At 41.6% G+C, this 16,863-nt stretch overlaps 1 protein-coding gene across 7 annotated transcripts in view; it reads right to left on the bottom strand.

Annotated features, from left to right (window-relative positions):
- Positions 1 to 16,863, bottom strand: part of utrn (utrophin) — a 196,603-nt gene that overhangs the window by 111,851 nt on the left and 67,889 nt on the right. For 5 of the 7 annotated variants that reach the window (XM_053240647.1, XM_053240645.1, XM_053240649.1 and 2 more), the window contains 11 exons: positions 15,803 to 15,978; positions 15,319 to 15,454; positions 14,047 to 14,196; positions 13,484 to 13,627; positions 12,854 to 12,955; positions 11,938 to 12,049; positions 11,667 to 11,845; positions 11,399 to 11,516; positions 10,590 to 10,795; positions 9,912 to 10,066; positions 8,861 to 9,050 (listed from right to left, as the gene is read on the bottom strand). In XM_053240647.1, the coding sequence (XP_053096622.1) occupies positions 8,861 to 9,050; positions 9,912 to 10,066; positions 10,590 to 10,795; positions 11,399 to 11,516; positions 11,667 to 11,845; positions 11,938 to 12,049; positions 12,854 to 12,955; positions 13,484 to 13,627; positions 14,047 to 14,196; positions 15,319 to 15,454; positions 15,803 to 15,978 (1,668 nt within the window). Of the gene's footprint in view, positions 1 to 2,728; positions 3,111 to 8,860; positions 9,051 to 9,126; positions 9,331 to 9,911; positions 10,067 to 10,589; positions 10,796 to 11,398; positions 11,517 to 11,666; positions 11,846 to 11,937; positions 12,050 to 12,853; positions 12,956 to 13,483; positions 13,628 to 14,046; positions 14,197 to 15,318; positions 15,455 to 15,802; positions 15,979 to 16,863 lie in introns of those variants that run through there. The other 2 variants (XM_053240650.1, XM_053240651.1) reach the window with 2 other exon arrangements.

Genomic DNA, 16,863 nt, shown 5'->3' with positions numbered 1-16,863 from the left:
CAAGCATATACAACACACACTCACACACACACTCATTACTAGTCAGCCACATTAGCCTTATATCTCCAGTGCTAATCTAAAGCAGCAACCATCACACACACACACACAAACAGGTTTTGTCTGATTGCTTATATTTAGACTGAGAGGAGAATTGTTTAAATTTTCCCCCAAACACTCGCTGTAAGATCACAGGCGTGAGAGTGAGAGTTAGTCTCCTTCTTGAAGCAGGATTTCTGCTCTCAGCTTATTCAATTTCCTCCGAATTAACACCAGGAACAAACGGGCCGACAGTAACATCTCCACCACCCGCGGTTCTCTCCCCCGTCTCGGGGTCGTTACAGGAAGTAGAACTTCTCCGCTCTCTGCGTGCACCACTTTACCACCAGACACCACAGGAACCCAATTACTGAGGAAAAGGAAACATCGGAGAAAAACAAAACCCTCGAACACACCACGCTCACGTCCTGTACTGTCACACAACAATTACACAATTACACACACACAAACCACAAGGGAAAGTTTCACGAAAAACAAAGCGTACACACATACAATGGAGTACATCTTCTGGAATGAGAATAGGGGAACTTCAATGTCACGGATGTGACGTTTTTAACACTTTTTGATGTCTGCTTGTAAGACAGTGGGCGTGTCCAGTCACATGACCTTTCAGGACACATTGTTTTGCGCATTTTAAATGCATTTTCAACAACTGAAAGAATGATAAATTAAAAGTACTTGTAAGGAATAAATCAATTTATGGTATGATTCTGTTATATGAAATTAATCAACAATTAACACATCATACTTTTTATCCATTTAGAGATACATCTAATGTCATGGAACGTCTACAAAACAAGTTACGTTACAGCAGATGTAAACTGTCCTCACCAGTCTCTCTTTACAGAACTCAAAGTTAAAGCCTGTTACAAAGCACCGACACTGGAGACTCCTTCCAAGTCTTCAAGACAGATACGTTTACGTTTTCCAGTTTCTTTTTAACATGACGAGTTGGGGTTTTTTTTTGGTCTTATTAACGTCAAGGGAGAGAAAGAGAGAGACCAACTTTCATGTTCGTTTCAAAATGTAAGGATAAACGGATAAAATATACGACGTGTACATTCTTTAATAAACAAAATTATAGAAATTTGCTGTGGTTTAAGTGGATTAAAAAATTTCGGAGCATGCTGTAATATAAAATAATCAACTTTGGGGTGGGAACAGTAACTCCGCTTTGTGTCGAGGTCGATTAGTTTCCGATAACAGTTTTATTTCTTATATAATAAATGTATCCCACTTTACTTTGTACTTTAGCTTCAGTTTCTGCTTTATTTTATTATTATACTGTACACTTCTGCTGGGGTTTGAGTCTAATATTTTCGAGCGAGCCGGCAAAAAACATTTGATGGTTGAGAATTTAGACTCAAGCAGCTAATTTAAGTGGTTTTCTCCTGCACTTTTCATTTAAGGGTTGATTTTCTCATGGTGAGCTCCACATTTTCATGAAATGGCCAAATAACCGATTTCATTAACATGAAAAAGAGGACACATCGAAAACAAGATAAAAGCATTTCGAAATGCAATCCTTATGACTGCGTATATATCGACTGAGCAAACACAAAGTACAGAACATCTAACTGTAACTCATCTCATGTCCTGACATGTCATGTGACCTCTAATAATAATCTCTGCTCCCACACAGAACTCACTGACACACTGTTACACATCAGAGTGTATGAAGATGAAATGTTTGCACAGCCATCAGGCCGATATCAGCAAACAAATGGTGGATCAGATATCAGAGAGGAAAGAAAAGAATTCTATTCAAAAAAAAAAATAAAAGGAAAAGTTCGCAATTAGATTTGGAAAAGATTTTTTTTTTTTTTTGGAACTTGAAATGTTTATACACAATGTAAAGATTGTATTGTATTGTACCTGATTGTATTGTTTGTTAGGACTGATTTTTATTATATTTATATTTTATACTTAAATATATTTATTATATTTGCAGTGTAAGTGATTTGTAAGTCATGTTTTTAGGTATGTGACACACAGCGGAGTTACAGTTCCCACCATGAAGTTTATCACTACAGTATTTTCCAATAATTGTATGTCATTTAGTGTTTTATTCCTCTTACACCAAAGCACTTTCCCAAAGCTAACAATTTTTTATTTATTAAACTATGACAAATTGTACTTCTTGTCCATTTCTTGTTACGTTTACTGCTACTGTTTACTCTGGAACATCCGTGAGACAAGTTAGCTGCAAACATTCGTTCCCTCAAGACCCTCTCTTTTTTTCTCTTTCTTCAAGTTAATTAGACAAAAAAAAAAAAAAAAAAAAAAAAAACACAGAAAACTCCTGTTATGGAGCTCTGACACTGGAGACTCCCTCCATGAGTGTTAAATAAACATCTCCTTACAGAAAACGGTTTTCTTTGTTAGACAACAGCATGCTTTTTATCTGTTTATTATTAGCTTAGACTATGTGGAGTGTTCGCCATACAGACAGACAGCCGTTCAGCGTCCATGTGTTACTATAGAAACGAAAACGTATTAGAACAAAATGAATCAATACTTTCTGACCAATTAGGATCGAGGCTTGAGAATCAGTCATGTCGCTGTTTAGAACTTCACATCAGGAATAAAAACAGGAAGTCAGTCTCAGTCTCATGCCGCCCAAACAAACTCGGCAAGACAACAGCGTGTGTGTGTGTGTGTGTGGACTGACCTTGCAGAGTTTCTGGTAACGTGGTGAGGTGATGGCCATTCTCTGAAGCCGGTGTAAGAAGAGCACCACTTTCTGCAGAGACGTCCTCACCACAGCCATCATCCTCGCACGGCCGGCGCCACACTGCCAGGCTCGCGCTGTACGCATCCTAACGTGCGCACACGCGCACACACACACACGCGTACGCTCACATCCCCCGCTGTGAGCCGCACAAGCTGTGACGAACCCCGACAAGCATGTCCCACACACACACACACACACACACACACACACACACACGCTCAGCGGCTTAATCCAATCCCCATCAGTCCCACACACTGAACAACATCCAGTGCTGAAGCGGGAACGTCAGCGTACGTGTGTCCGAGTGAGAGAACTAACAGGATGAGGACGAGGAGAACAAATGGAGGAGAAGTGAGCGAGAGAGAGAGAGAGAGAGAGAGAGAGAGAGAGAGAGAGAGAGGGAGAGGTGGTGACTCTCCTCCCTGGTGTCACTACTGATTTTCCTTCTGCGTCTGTGATGGAGTGATCGATGGAGGATAAACAGAAGAAAGGAAAAAAGAAAGAGAAGCGATAAAGGAACAGAGAAAACCTACTTGAATGAGACGGCTCTGAGGAGAGAGATAAAGGATGAAAGTGTGCGAAAGCGAGCAAGCGAGCGAGCGAGCGAGCGAGAGAGAGAGAGAGAGAGAGAGAGAGAGAGAGAGAGAGAGAGAGAGAGAACAAGGGATTACATCTCACCAGAGAAAGTAGAGGAGCCTGGAAAAGAAAGAATTAAAGAGAGACAGATGAGGAGAGCGATTTTATTCTACAAGTTGCAGACTACACAGAGATGCAGCCAACTTACAGTGTGTGTGTGTGTGTGTGTGTGTGTGTGTGTGTGCTTGAGTGACACACTTTACTGAAACCAGAGCGAACAACCTCATGAGAAAAAAAAGAACAGAGCAGACAAATTAAAAAGACATGTGAAGAAGAGACAGAGTGTCTTTTGAGGGAGAATGATCAATTCTCCCTCAAAAGAAAGAAAGAAAGAAAGAAAGAAAGACAATGAAACAGACAAGGTGAGAGAGAGAGAGAGATAAACGAGAAAGAGAGCGAGAAAACATGGCAGGTATGAAAACCAGAGATACAGAGAGATATAAAGCACAAGGGAAAGACAAACAAGAAGGGAGAGAAAAGGAAAACGAGAGAGATGAAGACAGAAGAAAAGAGAACGAATGGAATGAGACTGGATCGAGTTGTTCAGGTTTAATCTCGTCAGTTAAACGTGCTACACAGTGATGTGGGTTATTTCACATGCTAATGTAGGTCAATACACACTGCCCTGGAGCCATGTCCTCTCTCTCTCTTTCTCTCTCTCTCTCTCTCTCTCTCTCTCTCTCTCCCCATACCAATGAGTTCTCTGTGTTCTCTCATGTTCTCTGTGTGCTAAGCGAAGGTGAAAACACATTTTCATAATACGTTAAGGGAATACAGACAGAGCCTCTGATAGTCTCCATGGTCTTACTCTTTCTGTGTGTGTGTGTGTGTGTGTGTATGTGTGTGTGTGTGTGTATGTGTGGTCTCTGACCCCCTCCCGGAGCTCTGACACGAGGACGTTACGATGTTCCTGTACTCAGCACTGACACAGTGATTAATGGGAAATACACTTTTAGCAACACACTGACCTCTCTGACATTGGACAACAGTTTTACCGTAGCTATGGAAACGGTCGGCCATCACACTCGCATCTTTTGGTACTCAAATGAAATTTGAGATTTTGGCACGGGAAAGCAAATTTACACCACGTTTTAAGTATATAAAATCACGAAAACACTGTTGCTAGGTGACCGAGAACTAGCCAATGACTCGGGATAGCAATTCAGCCAGCTAGCATGTAATTGTTACGTCTTATTTGAACAATATGAAGGCAAAGTGACGGCGGAAAGACAACAAAGCCACCAAGAATGTCAACGTTCCCCTCAGATATGTTGCTAAAATACTAAAAAAACTTTGTACAACTAGAATTACACTGTAATTACATGTTACCTCAACAACTAGCCACAGCTCTTGAACACGAAGCTAGCAACTTCTGAAGAGGTAAACAGCAACACTCGTTCATGCAAATCCTACATAAATACAATAAACACATGATTAGAATATGAAACGTTTTTTCAGCTTGATATCCTACGTAAAAAAAATTAGCTCTAATCTGCCATTTTAGCTTCTGCAATGACTTCACAGTGTAGCTAGCTATATATTTAATATCTAATTGTATAGGGCTAATAAGCTAACTAGTTAGTTTGTGTTTTGCTAATATAGTTTTTCACTGTAATGCTAGATAGTAATGTTAGCTTAGTTAAAAGCTAACACGAGCACAATTCATTTTAATCTGGGGTTACTGTTACCACCCTGAAGTTGATTACTTTCCTATAAAATCACATCCTGAAGTGTTTTATTCCTCTTACAGCAATTTGTCAAAGAAACAAGACAGCTCTTCTTATCACTTATGTTACAGCAGCTATAAACAGTCGTTCCCTCACTAGCGCTGTGGTATAAATGATATTTAAACTGCGTTGGAGTCTTTTTATGACTTCATAGCACTCTTTTGTTTATATCCCCTTACTCTTGTCGAAATATTCACACTTCTTTTATGTCTTTCTGGAAACATACGAAACGGAATAGACAGAAGCCATCTTGCTGCTATCTACAAAAGAGCACACATTAAAAGAGTCCAGTAAACACAGCTGTGAACGTGTGTGAGAAAAAGCGCAAAAGAGAAAGAGCAAAGGAATATAATAGAATGCAGAAGAAAAGGTGCGAAGGCAAGTCCAATCGAGTGTCCTGAAATATCACCGCCAGCGCTCGGACAATGTCGACGGTCTCGTCTGTGACCCGTCATTCACATGCGCAGCGCCGGAACAAAAGGGTCTGGCCCGAAAATCAATATCCTCTCCAAGTGTGTGAAGCAAAGTGTGGAGGAGGATGATGATGATTGGAGTAGTAATCTATCAGACAGAGCACACACACTCCATACACTCCATACACACTGGAGGAAATGACACACTAGACGTATTTTTTTTTTTTTTACGATGCATCAATAACAAGTGTACGAAAGCAATTCACATGCAAATTAAGACAAAGTAAATTAAAAAAAAAAAGTTCTTGTGCCGTTTTGCGATGCAGACGTGTAGGGTTCAAATTCCAGGGAGGTATTCGTCCAATCAGGTCCTCCGAGTTAACGTTATAACGTTTCACATTGTTGCGTTCTTGGTACTTGGTAGTCAATCGGTCATGCATTCTAGAAAAGCTCAACCAGAGATGGCATCCTGAATGCGCAGTACTCTCTCACGCTAAACTATAAAAGAAGAGTGTGAGTGCTCAGTGCTCGCAGAAGTGAAATGCTCACTCTCTCTCTCGCACATGTACCAGTTTCTCTGCACATTCACATCAAGCGTGCGTCGATTTTTAATGACCATGCTCACGGATAGCACTTAAAGATATTGTTTAAATGCCATATAATGTTTTCTCAGGTTACTCGTATTGTAGCAGCCCCTCTTGATATTTTCGCAAAGCACACTCTGCGGTCTGCTTTCCTTTGATCATCATAATTAATCATGAAATATGTCGCTGTGAGTCAAGCTACTGACAGATGACACAGAATGACAGCTACGTATTTCACAATTATGATGAATTATCAAAGCTAAGCATCAGGCAAAAGGGGACTGGATGGTTTTTTTTCCCGAGTATGAGTAAATGTATAGCGTTGGAAAGATATTCATTACCAGTATTGGTATCGATGCATCCCTAGTTTTAACATTATCCCCAGAATGTGAGGCTTTACATCCTTTACCGATGCAAAAAGGTCTTGGAAAGCATGTAAACGTGCATATGCGACTGCAGTGGCTATGTACGTAACATTACATCTGGCTATGCTCAGTTTTTAATTAAATTCACCAGTCTTGATTGAAGTAGAGCGTTTATAAGAAGAGTTAAGTGCTTCAATTGCCTAACCAACACCCAGACAATTAAACTCTGATTGAAGCACTTAACTCGCTTAATCACAGCTTTGGTCAATTGAATAGAAAGGGTAGTAATTTCTTGATAATAATTATGTGTCAAGACCTTTCCAATAAAGTCATAAGTGCATTCATTATAAAAGTGCATTCATTATAAAAAAGTGGTCCATTGGTGTTACAGAACTAACTGTATTTGGACCCCTGGCCAATGGCAGAAGGGGTATTTTTGTATTTTATTAAGCATATATTAAGCACCAAGGCTAATTCTTGGCTCATGATGATGACAGGTTGATGAGCTAATTTCGAGGGACGTCCTCCTTGAAATGTGTTGAATTAAAGCCAAGTACTGGAGACACTTCTGCAGAAATCTATTGCTTTGAGAGAAACGGCTTAAATGCGCACATTATGGCCATGTTGAGAACCATTTATGGTTACCTTGGGGAGAAGATGGGGTGGAACTAAAAGGTCCTACACTGCTGGGGATGTATAATGGATGTACTGCACAGGGCATGGGGTGCACATGGTTTTATAATTGGAATTGTGTAGATTCATGGTTTATCTCAGACCCAAGACGCTTCCCATCACTGCAATCAGAGGTTGTGATGGCCGGAATACTAGCACATCTGTCGTTTCCTAGTCATTTCCTGGTTTAAGCCTACTCATGTTAATGAAGTCATTGCGAAGTCTTGCCATTCTCTGCGTGTTTGTAGTCTTTGTTTTATGCTGACTGCTGCAGTGTCTTGTTTATTGGATTAATCTTTGGATTATCCCTCCGTCGCTGCTGTTTACATTCAATTGTTTTTGACCAGTGCCTGTCTCTTGACCTTGTTTTTTTCACTCTGTATGCTGCTTTTTGTAATAAAACCTCTACTCATAGGGATCTTCAATCTCTGAGTCTGAGTCCTATATGCTACACATTGATCAAATACTATATTCTGCTATTTATGTATATGCAAAGTTTAAAGTATAGAAGTAGTTTATTCACCAATGTGATGCGACATGGAAACGTCGGAAATGGAATTATACAAATGCTTTGCATATGGATATATAAGAGTACCTTGTACATCTAGGATCTTTGGTTCCAACATATCAGTTAATCAGGAAGCCCTTCACCATTTGAATAAGGTTAAATAAAAAGAAACGTTCCATCTGTGGACTGGAAGCCCAGGAGACTGGAGGCAGGTGTTAAACGAACACCCTCACGGTCCACTGCAGCTGAGTTAATATGCACTGGAGGTGTTAAATGAATGCTGGTGATTTTAATGTTCTTCCCACACCAGTACACTTTACTCAACCCTCCCCAGGGCCTGGTTATTAAGCAGGGAGCTGAATCAGTAGTATATAAATTACACCACAGACCTCAACAGGTGGGTTATGGAATTAATATGCTACAAAAAAACATTTTAGATATTATTCACCAAAGTCATACTCCAGCTCTCCAGCTACAAGGCCCATCTCACAACAACTCTGACCTCTAAACTTCCAGGTCTACGAGGAAATGGACGGATCCTGAAGGTACTGCAATACCAGGTCAACGTGCAAGCTGCTCGTCCATCTGCTCACTCTAAAAATCTGTTCATCAGATTTTCAATATTAATTTGGTACTATAATAAGGGTGGTGTACCTTCCATCCCATAATGTCATTTATGTCTCAATTGTTATAAAAGGTTCGAGTCATATACAGCTCGAATCACTGCTACACTCAAGCGAAACCTCCTGCCAACTCACACACTGCTTTACATTTTAAACATGCACACACCCCTAGTTTGCTTGAAGTGTGTACAAATGAGGGGCGACGGGGTGATAACAGAACAGAGGGTGTGTCTAGGCATCTACACACACAGCACACACACTTACACCACATCTAATAATAGCCAGTATTCTGAAAACACGTCAGATTACTCAGACACGTCTACCTCATACATAACTGCATTACATCTGACTGTAACCACATTATGCAAGGAGACAGCTTGGATAAATTAGAAAGATGCACACACACACACACACACATTTTCAGACTCAACACATCCAGAAAACGCAACAACATAAATCATCTTGTCTTGGCAGGAAAAATCACTGATTACACATCCCACTCCCGCTGTGTCAAAGCCGACACTACAAACATGGTACTTACGTCTAGTTGACCCTTCAGCTCTCTGATGCGGGCGGAGTCCTGAGACAGCTCCTCCCTCTGGGAGGCATCGGCCAAGACGTTGACGGTGGTCTCGGCCTCCTGCAGCCATTTGAGGAAGCCCTCGAGCTCCCTGAGAGCCACCTGCAGGCTCTTCAGCTCCGAGTCGAGAACCGCCTGACGATCTGACGACCTGAGAACACGACACAATTAACACCCACAAACACACACACACACACACACGGCTGTTCACCCATCTGTCCATTTACCTTTTCACAAAATCAGCAGTATACATTGAGCACATTTGGGGACTGACTTATTATTGCACAAAGATGGATTTAGGCACCGCTTTAAAGTATGAAGCAAATGGAAAGAAGGGAAAGGAAAGGAAAGAAAATGAAAAGAAGGGAAGGGATGGGAAAGAAAGGAAAGGAAAGTGAAAAGAAGGGAATGTTGGGAAAGGGAGGGAAGGGAAGGGTAAGGAATGGAAGCTGAAGGGAAGGGAAATGATGGCAAAGGGAGGGAAGGGAAGGGATGCGAAGAAAAGGAAAGTGAAAAGAAGTGAAATAATGGGAAAGGGTGGGAACGGAAGAGAAAGGAAGGGAAGGGAAATGAAAAGAAGGAAAGGGAAGGGAAGAGAAAGGTAAGGAAAGGAAGGAAGAAAGGTAAGGTAAGGAAAGGAAGGAAGAAAGGCAGGAATGCAGGAAGGAAAAGAAAAAGCCTTGGTTTAGTGATTTACTGATGTGGCTTTGTATGGGGGTGTATAAAGTTTTAAGCTTTACAGGGAAATTAGTCCAATTGCAATCTGTGTGACGGACTGACTGTCATCGTGCTCTGAGTAGATGAAGTGAATACAATGCGTTTGTTTATATGGGGAAAAAAACAAGTGGACACTTTGTCTTCGTGTGTGTGTGTGTGTGTGTGTTTTACTGCTTGACAGCTTTCATGCTGATTATTGATTTTTCTATTCCATGCTGTGTGCGTGTGTCCAAGTGTGTGCTCAGCTCTCACTGGCAATTTTCCGTGTTAGATGTCATGTGGTGCGTGTGTGTACCTGTTATTGATGGTGTTCCAGGACACTATGGTTTTGTCCATCACCTCTTTGACCCTGCGTGTGTCATCAGTGGCGTAATCCTGTAGAAGCTGATTGCACAGCTCGTTAAACGCCGCCACAGTCACGTGCTCTCGGCTCAGGTCTTGCAGAAAGGCCTTAATAAGAGAAAGAGGAGGGGGGAAAAAACATTTTGTTCCTTTGTGCTTAATAAATAAATGGGGGAAAAAACTATTGATTAAATGACTGAGCCAAAGAGCTCATCAGAATGTGCTTTGAGAGCATGACAACTGGAGTGCATTCTAAATGAGCGCTTTCAAGTACAATATAAGCTGTAAAACTATGGTAAAATATTGTGATCCATTTATAGCCGTTAAATTACTATCTGATAAACACAAACACAAGAGAGCGTGGCCAAGCTTTAAAAAAGTGGAACTGGAGCTCCTCCTACAGGAAAATCCTGGGACTAAAATATTAAAATGTCTAAAATGTTTGTAGGATGCCAAACGGGAGTGTTATATTAAACATCCAGCAACACTTGAATGAATGAAGACAGGACTGAAAAGTGATTAAAATATGGTTTCAAACGCCATCTGAACTCGACTGAGCTAAGAACTGTGGGTGTGGCCTAATATTCTAATGAGTTGTGTTTCTCGTCCAATCACACCCTGATGATCTCACCTTGTTGTCACTGATCTGTTTGGTGAGCGGCTCTCGGCTCATCTGAAGCAGGTTATGCAAACGAGCCTCGTTCTGACCAATCAGAGTCTTCACACGAGCCCACTGGTCCTGCCACTGGTCGCTGTGCGTGGTCATGTGATCCAGCTGCAGGAGCCGCGCCTCCACGCCGTGCTGCGTGCTGTCCCATTGGCTGCGCACTTTCTCCACTGGCCAACAAGCACAAACAGGAAATCCACCATTTCAATAATTAATATGTGTAAAACGTGTTTTTGTAATAAGTAAAAGGTGCTTTTTTTTTTTTTTTTTTAAAGAAAAAAGATCAAGAAGAATAAAAAGCGAGAATAAGCAATCAGAAGAAGCAAAAACGATGGAGCAAGGTGAAGGAAAAGAAAGATGAAGAAGAACACAAAGAAGAAAAAGAAGAAGAAGAAAACACAAAAAGAAATAAAAGCAGCAAAAAGAAGCAAGGAGAAGAAGGAAAGAAGCATCATGAAGAATGAAAAGCCAGAAGATGAAAGAAGGAGAAAAACTAAAAAAAGACACAAAAGAAGACAAAGAAAAGGAAGAAAAAAGAGCAGAAGTAGATAAATGAAGAAGAAAAATGAAGAAGAAAAGGCAAAAAAAGAAGCAGCAGCATGAAGAAGAAAGAAGAACAATAAAAGCCAGGTGTAAGAAGAAAAAAGAGGCAGAAGGAGAAAGCAGAACCAAAATGAGGCAACATGAAGAAATGCACCATGATGCAAAAAGAAGAAGAAGAAGAAAAATATGGAGAAAAAACATGAATCTGGAAGCAGATGCATGAGACGTACGTTTCTCAGTGATGGAAGTGCGCACATCCAGGTCGGACGTTTTGTTCTTGATGTTCTGAGCCTGAGTGAAAATCTCCTCCAGCTGAGGATGCCTCTGCTCCAGATCACCTTTAGTCACCTTAAGACACACACACACACACACACACACACACACACACACACACACACACACAATCAGACATTGATACACACCTAATCTCTGTCCCCAACAAATGAATGATAGGAGAAGCTACCAAACATGTACACACACACACACACACACACACACCTCCAGACGGCCGATGGTGGTGCGGATCTCGTCGATGTCGCCCACGGTAACGATGCTGGATTTGAGCATCTGCTGAATGAGCTGCAGCCAGTCGGCCAGTTCTGTGGCCCGGTCGCTTACATATGCTGCGCTGAGAGGAGTTTCGACCAGCAACGCTGACTTCTGAACCTCAACGCACACTGACACACACACACACACACACACACATAGAGACTGAGACTTTAATGGGCCGGTTAAGACAAAGTGTGTGTGTCAGTGGTCAGTCGCTAACCTGGTGACAGCGGTTGCTGGGTGATCTGGTGCGTCCACGGTGACACTTGTGTCCTGTCTTTCAATCTGAGCTCGAGAACTTTCCAGTCTGCTGCCAACTGCTCCATTTTACTCTGTGAAAAGTAAACACACACACACACACACACACACACACAGATTCATGATATTCTTGTATGGTTAACGGCCTATCTCTCTGGAACTTTTCATCTCGCATGTATTAATAAATAAAGGAGCTCCTCAAGGTTCTGCTCTTGGCCCCCTTTCTTTTTCCATCATATATTCTTTCCCACTTGGTCACCCTTCAATTCTCGATTCTGATTGGTCAGCAGGTGTTGATTCATTTTCTATAACAGTTTTGCAACAGTCAGAGGTGAAGCAGTGATAACTGACTCAAAACCATGATTAGTATGGTCAGTGGTATAGATTTAACCAAGTAATGTGCCTGTATATTCAGTGATCTAAAGCCAATAGTGCTATAAACTCATTTAAAATTAGAGAAGGGGGACTTTACATTGTTACACACTGTGAGCGGCCATGTTGATTCAACGTCACTCTGTAAACGGTGAAGGAACTGGTAGGTGAGGAGACAATTTCAAGTTGACGGGGCTTTTTTGGTGATTTTTTACGGGTTGTAGGCCAGGAATTACAAGTTGCAACTCCACAGATTAGCATGTACCAGCTGACAATTTTCCCTTAAACTTGTTTATGCTGTTGCTTGAGTAAACAACTACACAGATACACAATAAAACTCCTTTGTCAATATAAACAAAAGTAGGGGACATAGACTAGAACCTTGAGGGACACCTTATGGTTTCCATCCAGTGACTTCTTGCTATCGTTGTTATTTTTTTTAAAAATGGATATAAAGTACACTGAGGGTGAAAAAATACAGCATAAAAGTAGAATTTTTTGCTGACCTTCTCCTGAGGGAGCAGCTGCTGTTTCCTGTGTAGCTCAGTGGAATGTGTGAGCAGCTCATCCAGCTCTTTTCTCCGCTCTCTTACAGTCGACTCCAGTGCCTGTACGACGAGACGAATGTCTGTACCACTCACAAATGCTAGAAATAGTCCTTATAAAAGTCCTTATAATTCTAGTTTGGCCAGAAATTAAATTGTACACAACCCTCCTTTACACCAAATATATATATCAGCATCAGACGCTTGCTTCTTTAGATTTGTCCTGGAGCAATGACACTAATGTTGCTAAACGTTTACTGCCACAAACTACTTCCAGTTCTTGCTAATGCGGTTTAGGACTCTTGACAAGGGTTCCATGAGGGTTCTTCACTTTAAAGGGTCAGTTCTAGCTTTCAAATGTGAGTTTTACTTGGAAGGTCTTTTGAAAGGGAAATGATTTAAGAGTGTACGACTTATTGTCATCTAAAAACATCAACAAAACTTGTCAGCGAATACCAGCGTTATGAGGCGGCCATCTTGGAAAACCAGATGTCACCAGCCATTCATGGAATTGTTGACTGAGTACATTTTATTTTCTCTGTGTTATTTCTATCTAACGGAGACGGAGGTCTGAAGGGCATCGTAGCTTACCTGAGCGTCGGTAAGTGACAGCTCGGTGCGTCCGCTCAGGGGCTGTTGAGTAAGATGGACCCAGTCGCTCAAGTGGTTCATCCTTTCCTGGAACTGCAGCCTGGCCTCCACCTCTCCGACCTTCTCTAATAACTCCTGCGTCACCTACAGACAGAGAGAAAGACGAGAAACGACATGGGCTTGGATTTGGCATTTAAAATTGACACACAGGTTCTTTCTGTGTCATCAGTAAGGAATAAAAACACTCGGGGTTACACTGTTATAGGAAATGCATCAATGTTTGGGTGGTGTGATGAAACAAATTACTGTAAACACCCTAATGTTGATTATTTCCTTATAACAGCACATCCTGGAGATTATTTCCTTATAACAGCACATCCTGGAGTGTTTTATTCCTCTTATACCACAGCAAGAACAATCGATCCCTTCTGTCCAATCAGAATCCAACAGCACTGTGGTATAATCTAATAAATAGAAATTCTCTCATTACTCATGAATGTTATTTCTAATGTTTAGCTACAACAGGAACATGTTTTAAACGTGAACGTGCGAGCGAGTGTTACTTTGCTCCAGGTCATGTTGATCTCCCGGAGTTCAGAGGTGTGCGATTCTCTCTCGTGAGCCTTCAGTTTGGAGCTGGCGAGGATCTGAGCTCCATTTCTGTTCAGCCAAATCAAACTCTCATTCTGCAAATCCATCTCCTCCACCAGAGCCTGACCGAGAGAGGGATAGAGAGAGAGAGTGAGAGAGAGTGAGAGAGAGAGAGAGAGAGAGAGAGAGAGAGAAAGAGAAGTGATAAACTAATAGATGATGTAAAGAGAGGACGTTAGAGATGATCCAAATGGTGAGTAGAAAGGGGGCTCAAGGGGAACCTATGGGACAAATATCCTCCAGAAGAACAGGGGAACCATATGTAATGGCACCCCTGCGCAGTGGATGACATAGCCCTTATTCCAGCAGTGACAAGTGACAAATTAAATTTCATGCAAATTAACCATAACACGGGTAAAGCGACACATCTGAGTGATCAGCTAAGGCAAATTTCTCGACTCGATGGCGCGGACATCTCCCAGTTCTCAACTTGTAATTTCTCAAATGTTTTTTTTTTTTTTTAATGAAACTCATGTGACTACAGATAATACACCATTTTACATACAGTAGCCCAAGCATTGCATCCACCTTTTTTTTTTTTTATCTGAAACCTACACCAGGGGTCGTCTTCTAGCAGACCACAGTCCCAATGTGGTCAGTGGCCTGAATCGAGTACTTCCAAAAATTTCGTCGATAAATGTAGTTCAGCAACTCGAGTTTTCTAAACATGAACCATGTCTGCTTCTGTAGCAGATCCTCTGTTTGTGGTTTATGCAATCCTATGCATTCCAGTAAATTAGTTAGCTGAAGAAAGCTCATTAGACAAGAGACTAGCTACAGGGAGCTAGAGAAGACAGAAAGCTAAGATCTTTTTTTTTTTATTTACCATTCTGGTGTGACTAGTGAAGTGATGATATAAAAAAATTTCAAAAAAAAATAAAGGACGGAATGCTCAAAGACGAATGGACAGAGAAGTATGGGTTTATAACTCATGCTTCAATCTCATCTCATCTGGTCTGCGTAAATCACTGGAGTGGGCGGTTTTTACTTTAATACATTTCCATAAGTTTGTAAAAATAAGAGAGGATGAGATGAGTCTGTCGGAGCAGGTCCGAGTGGGAATATTGTTGTCATTTAGTCACCTATGTAAGAATGTTACGTAGCTGGACCTTCACAAATTTTAACTTCATATCATTTGCAATACAAGAGCGACAGCAGTGCCAAGTTGCCTTACGATATCTCACCTTCAGCTCTCGCAGGTTTTGGTCAGCAGCAGTCGCAGGTAGCGTCAACACGGCGGTCTCGGTCTGCTCTAACCAACGAGCCAAATCAGCACTGCGCTGTAGCACTTCCAGCACGGCAGGATCACCAGCCATTAGCCTACACACACACACACACACACACACACACAAAAACAATTCCCTTATTAGTGCACCGCTGGTTCCATTACCATCATTCAAACTGTGATGTGCAGCTATTAATATTTCTTACTTGAGAAGATTTTTACATTTTGCGTTTTGTACACAAACACACATGGCAACATCTCTAACAGGAAGTGAGAGAGAAAAAAAACAAGCATATGTTGGCTCCATACTAACAGCATAAATGATTAAAAGCACATCAACTAAGTCATTTTTATTGATTCGCAAACCAAGGCTTGAGCAAACATGGGGTGCATAAAAAACCTGCTGTATTTAGAGCAGTTACTCGTGGTGCTGTGGCTGTTACCTGCGGCGGCGCTCGGTGACTCGTGTGTGTACGATCGCACAGCGCTGTGTGAGGTTGTCCAGCTTGTCCTGGAGCAGAGGACCATCCGGAGACGAGAGCTGATTGATGATGTGGTCTCCTGATCGGATGAGATCAGCCAGCATGGCCTCGTGATTCGCCAGGCCTTCCTCCAGCTCCTGAACGCAATAAACACACATGAAAACAATCACAAGCATATGCACACATGGATCTCTGCTATTTTTTTTTTTTAGTTTGTGGCTCCCGAGTGGATTAACATAAAATGGAGCGACTGAAGTGAATTTTTTTTCCCCTTCATCTCCCTCAACTCAAACCCAACAAGCGCAATGGTGTCTTGTTTTATTTCATTTTATTACACACTCATACCCATCCTAAATTGTGTCTTTTTTTGGTTGTTCTTCCTTTTTCGGCTGATTAGCATGCATTAGCATAACGCTGAAAACAACAGAGCATAAGCTCTCTCCTGAAATGAGCTCTTTCGGGTCTCAGGTCCTGGATGACGAGATCATAAGTGATCAGAGCTAAGTACAGGTGTGAACTGGATCAAATGCGCCTCGAAGACACATTGTGATCCAATCACACAAACCACATCACATTTGTAGTGTGAACACGAATGAGTCTCAATGCATCCCGGACAGCGACAAAGAACCGCCTAATCATCTGCGTCATTGCCCTAGCGGAAGAAAACGTAATTATTGCGAGACTGTTTGGAAAAGGCACTGAACAGTAGAGCTCTATGCCACTAGAATAACACATAAAGGCAATGCTATAACAGCAGAGACAAAAGTAGCTGCTTTTCATTGCTTTTTTCATCATCTCAGCTGTCATTCATTTATAAGATTTGTTAGCAGAGTGCACGATTACAACGTTTGAAACAGTCTGTACAGGTACATGCGACAGGATTCATGGGACGTGCCTGCCAGAAAATAAATACGGCATAAGACTGACTTAATAAATGTGTGTGACAGCCTTCTTCCAGCGGAAATGATGCATGAAATCCAATCACAAGTGCTCACTGAAGAGGCGTTCATAATGCCAGGTGT

Source organism: Pangasianodon hypophthalmus, chromosome 16 (genome assembly GCF_027358585.1).
Source record: "Pangasianodon hypophthalmus isolate fPanHyp1 chromosome 16, fPanHyp1.pri, whole genome shotgun sequence".
Taxonomy (NCBI): Eukaryota; Metazoa; Chordata; class Actinopteri; order Siluriformes; family Pangasiidae; genus Pangasianodon; species Pangasianodon hypophthalmus.
Note: the sequence above shows the minus strand (reverse complement) of the source record. Positions and strands in the feature narration are given on the sequence as shown.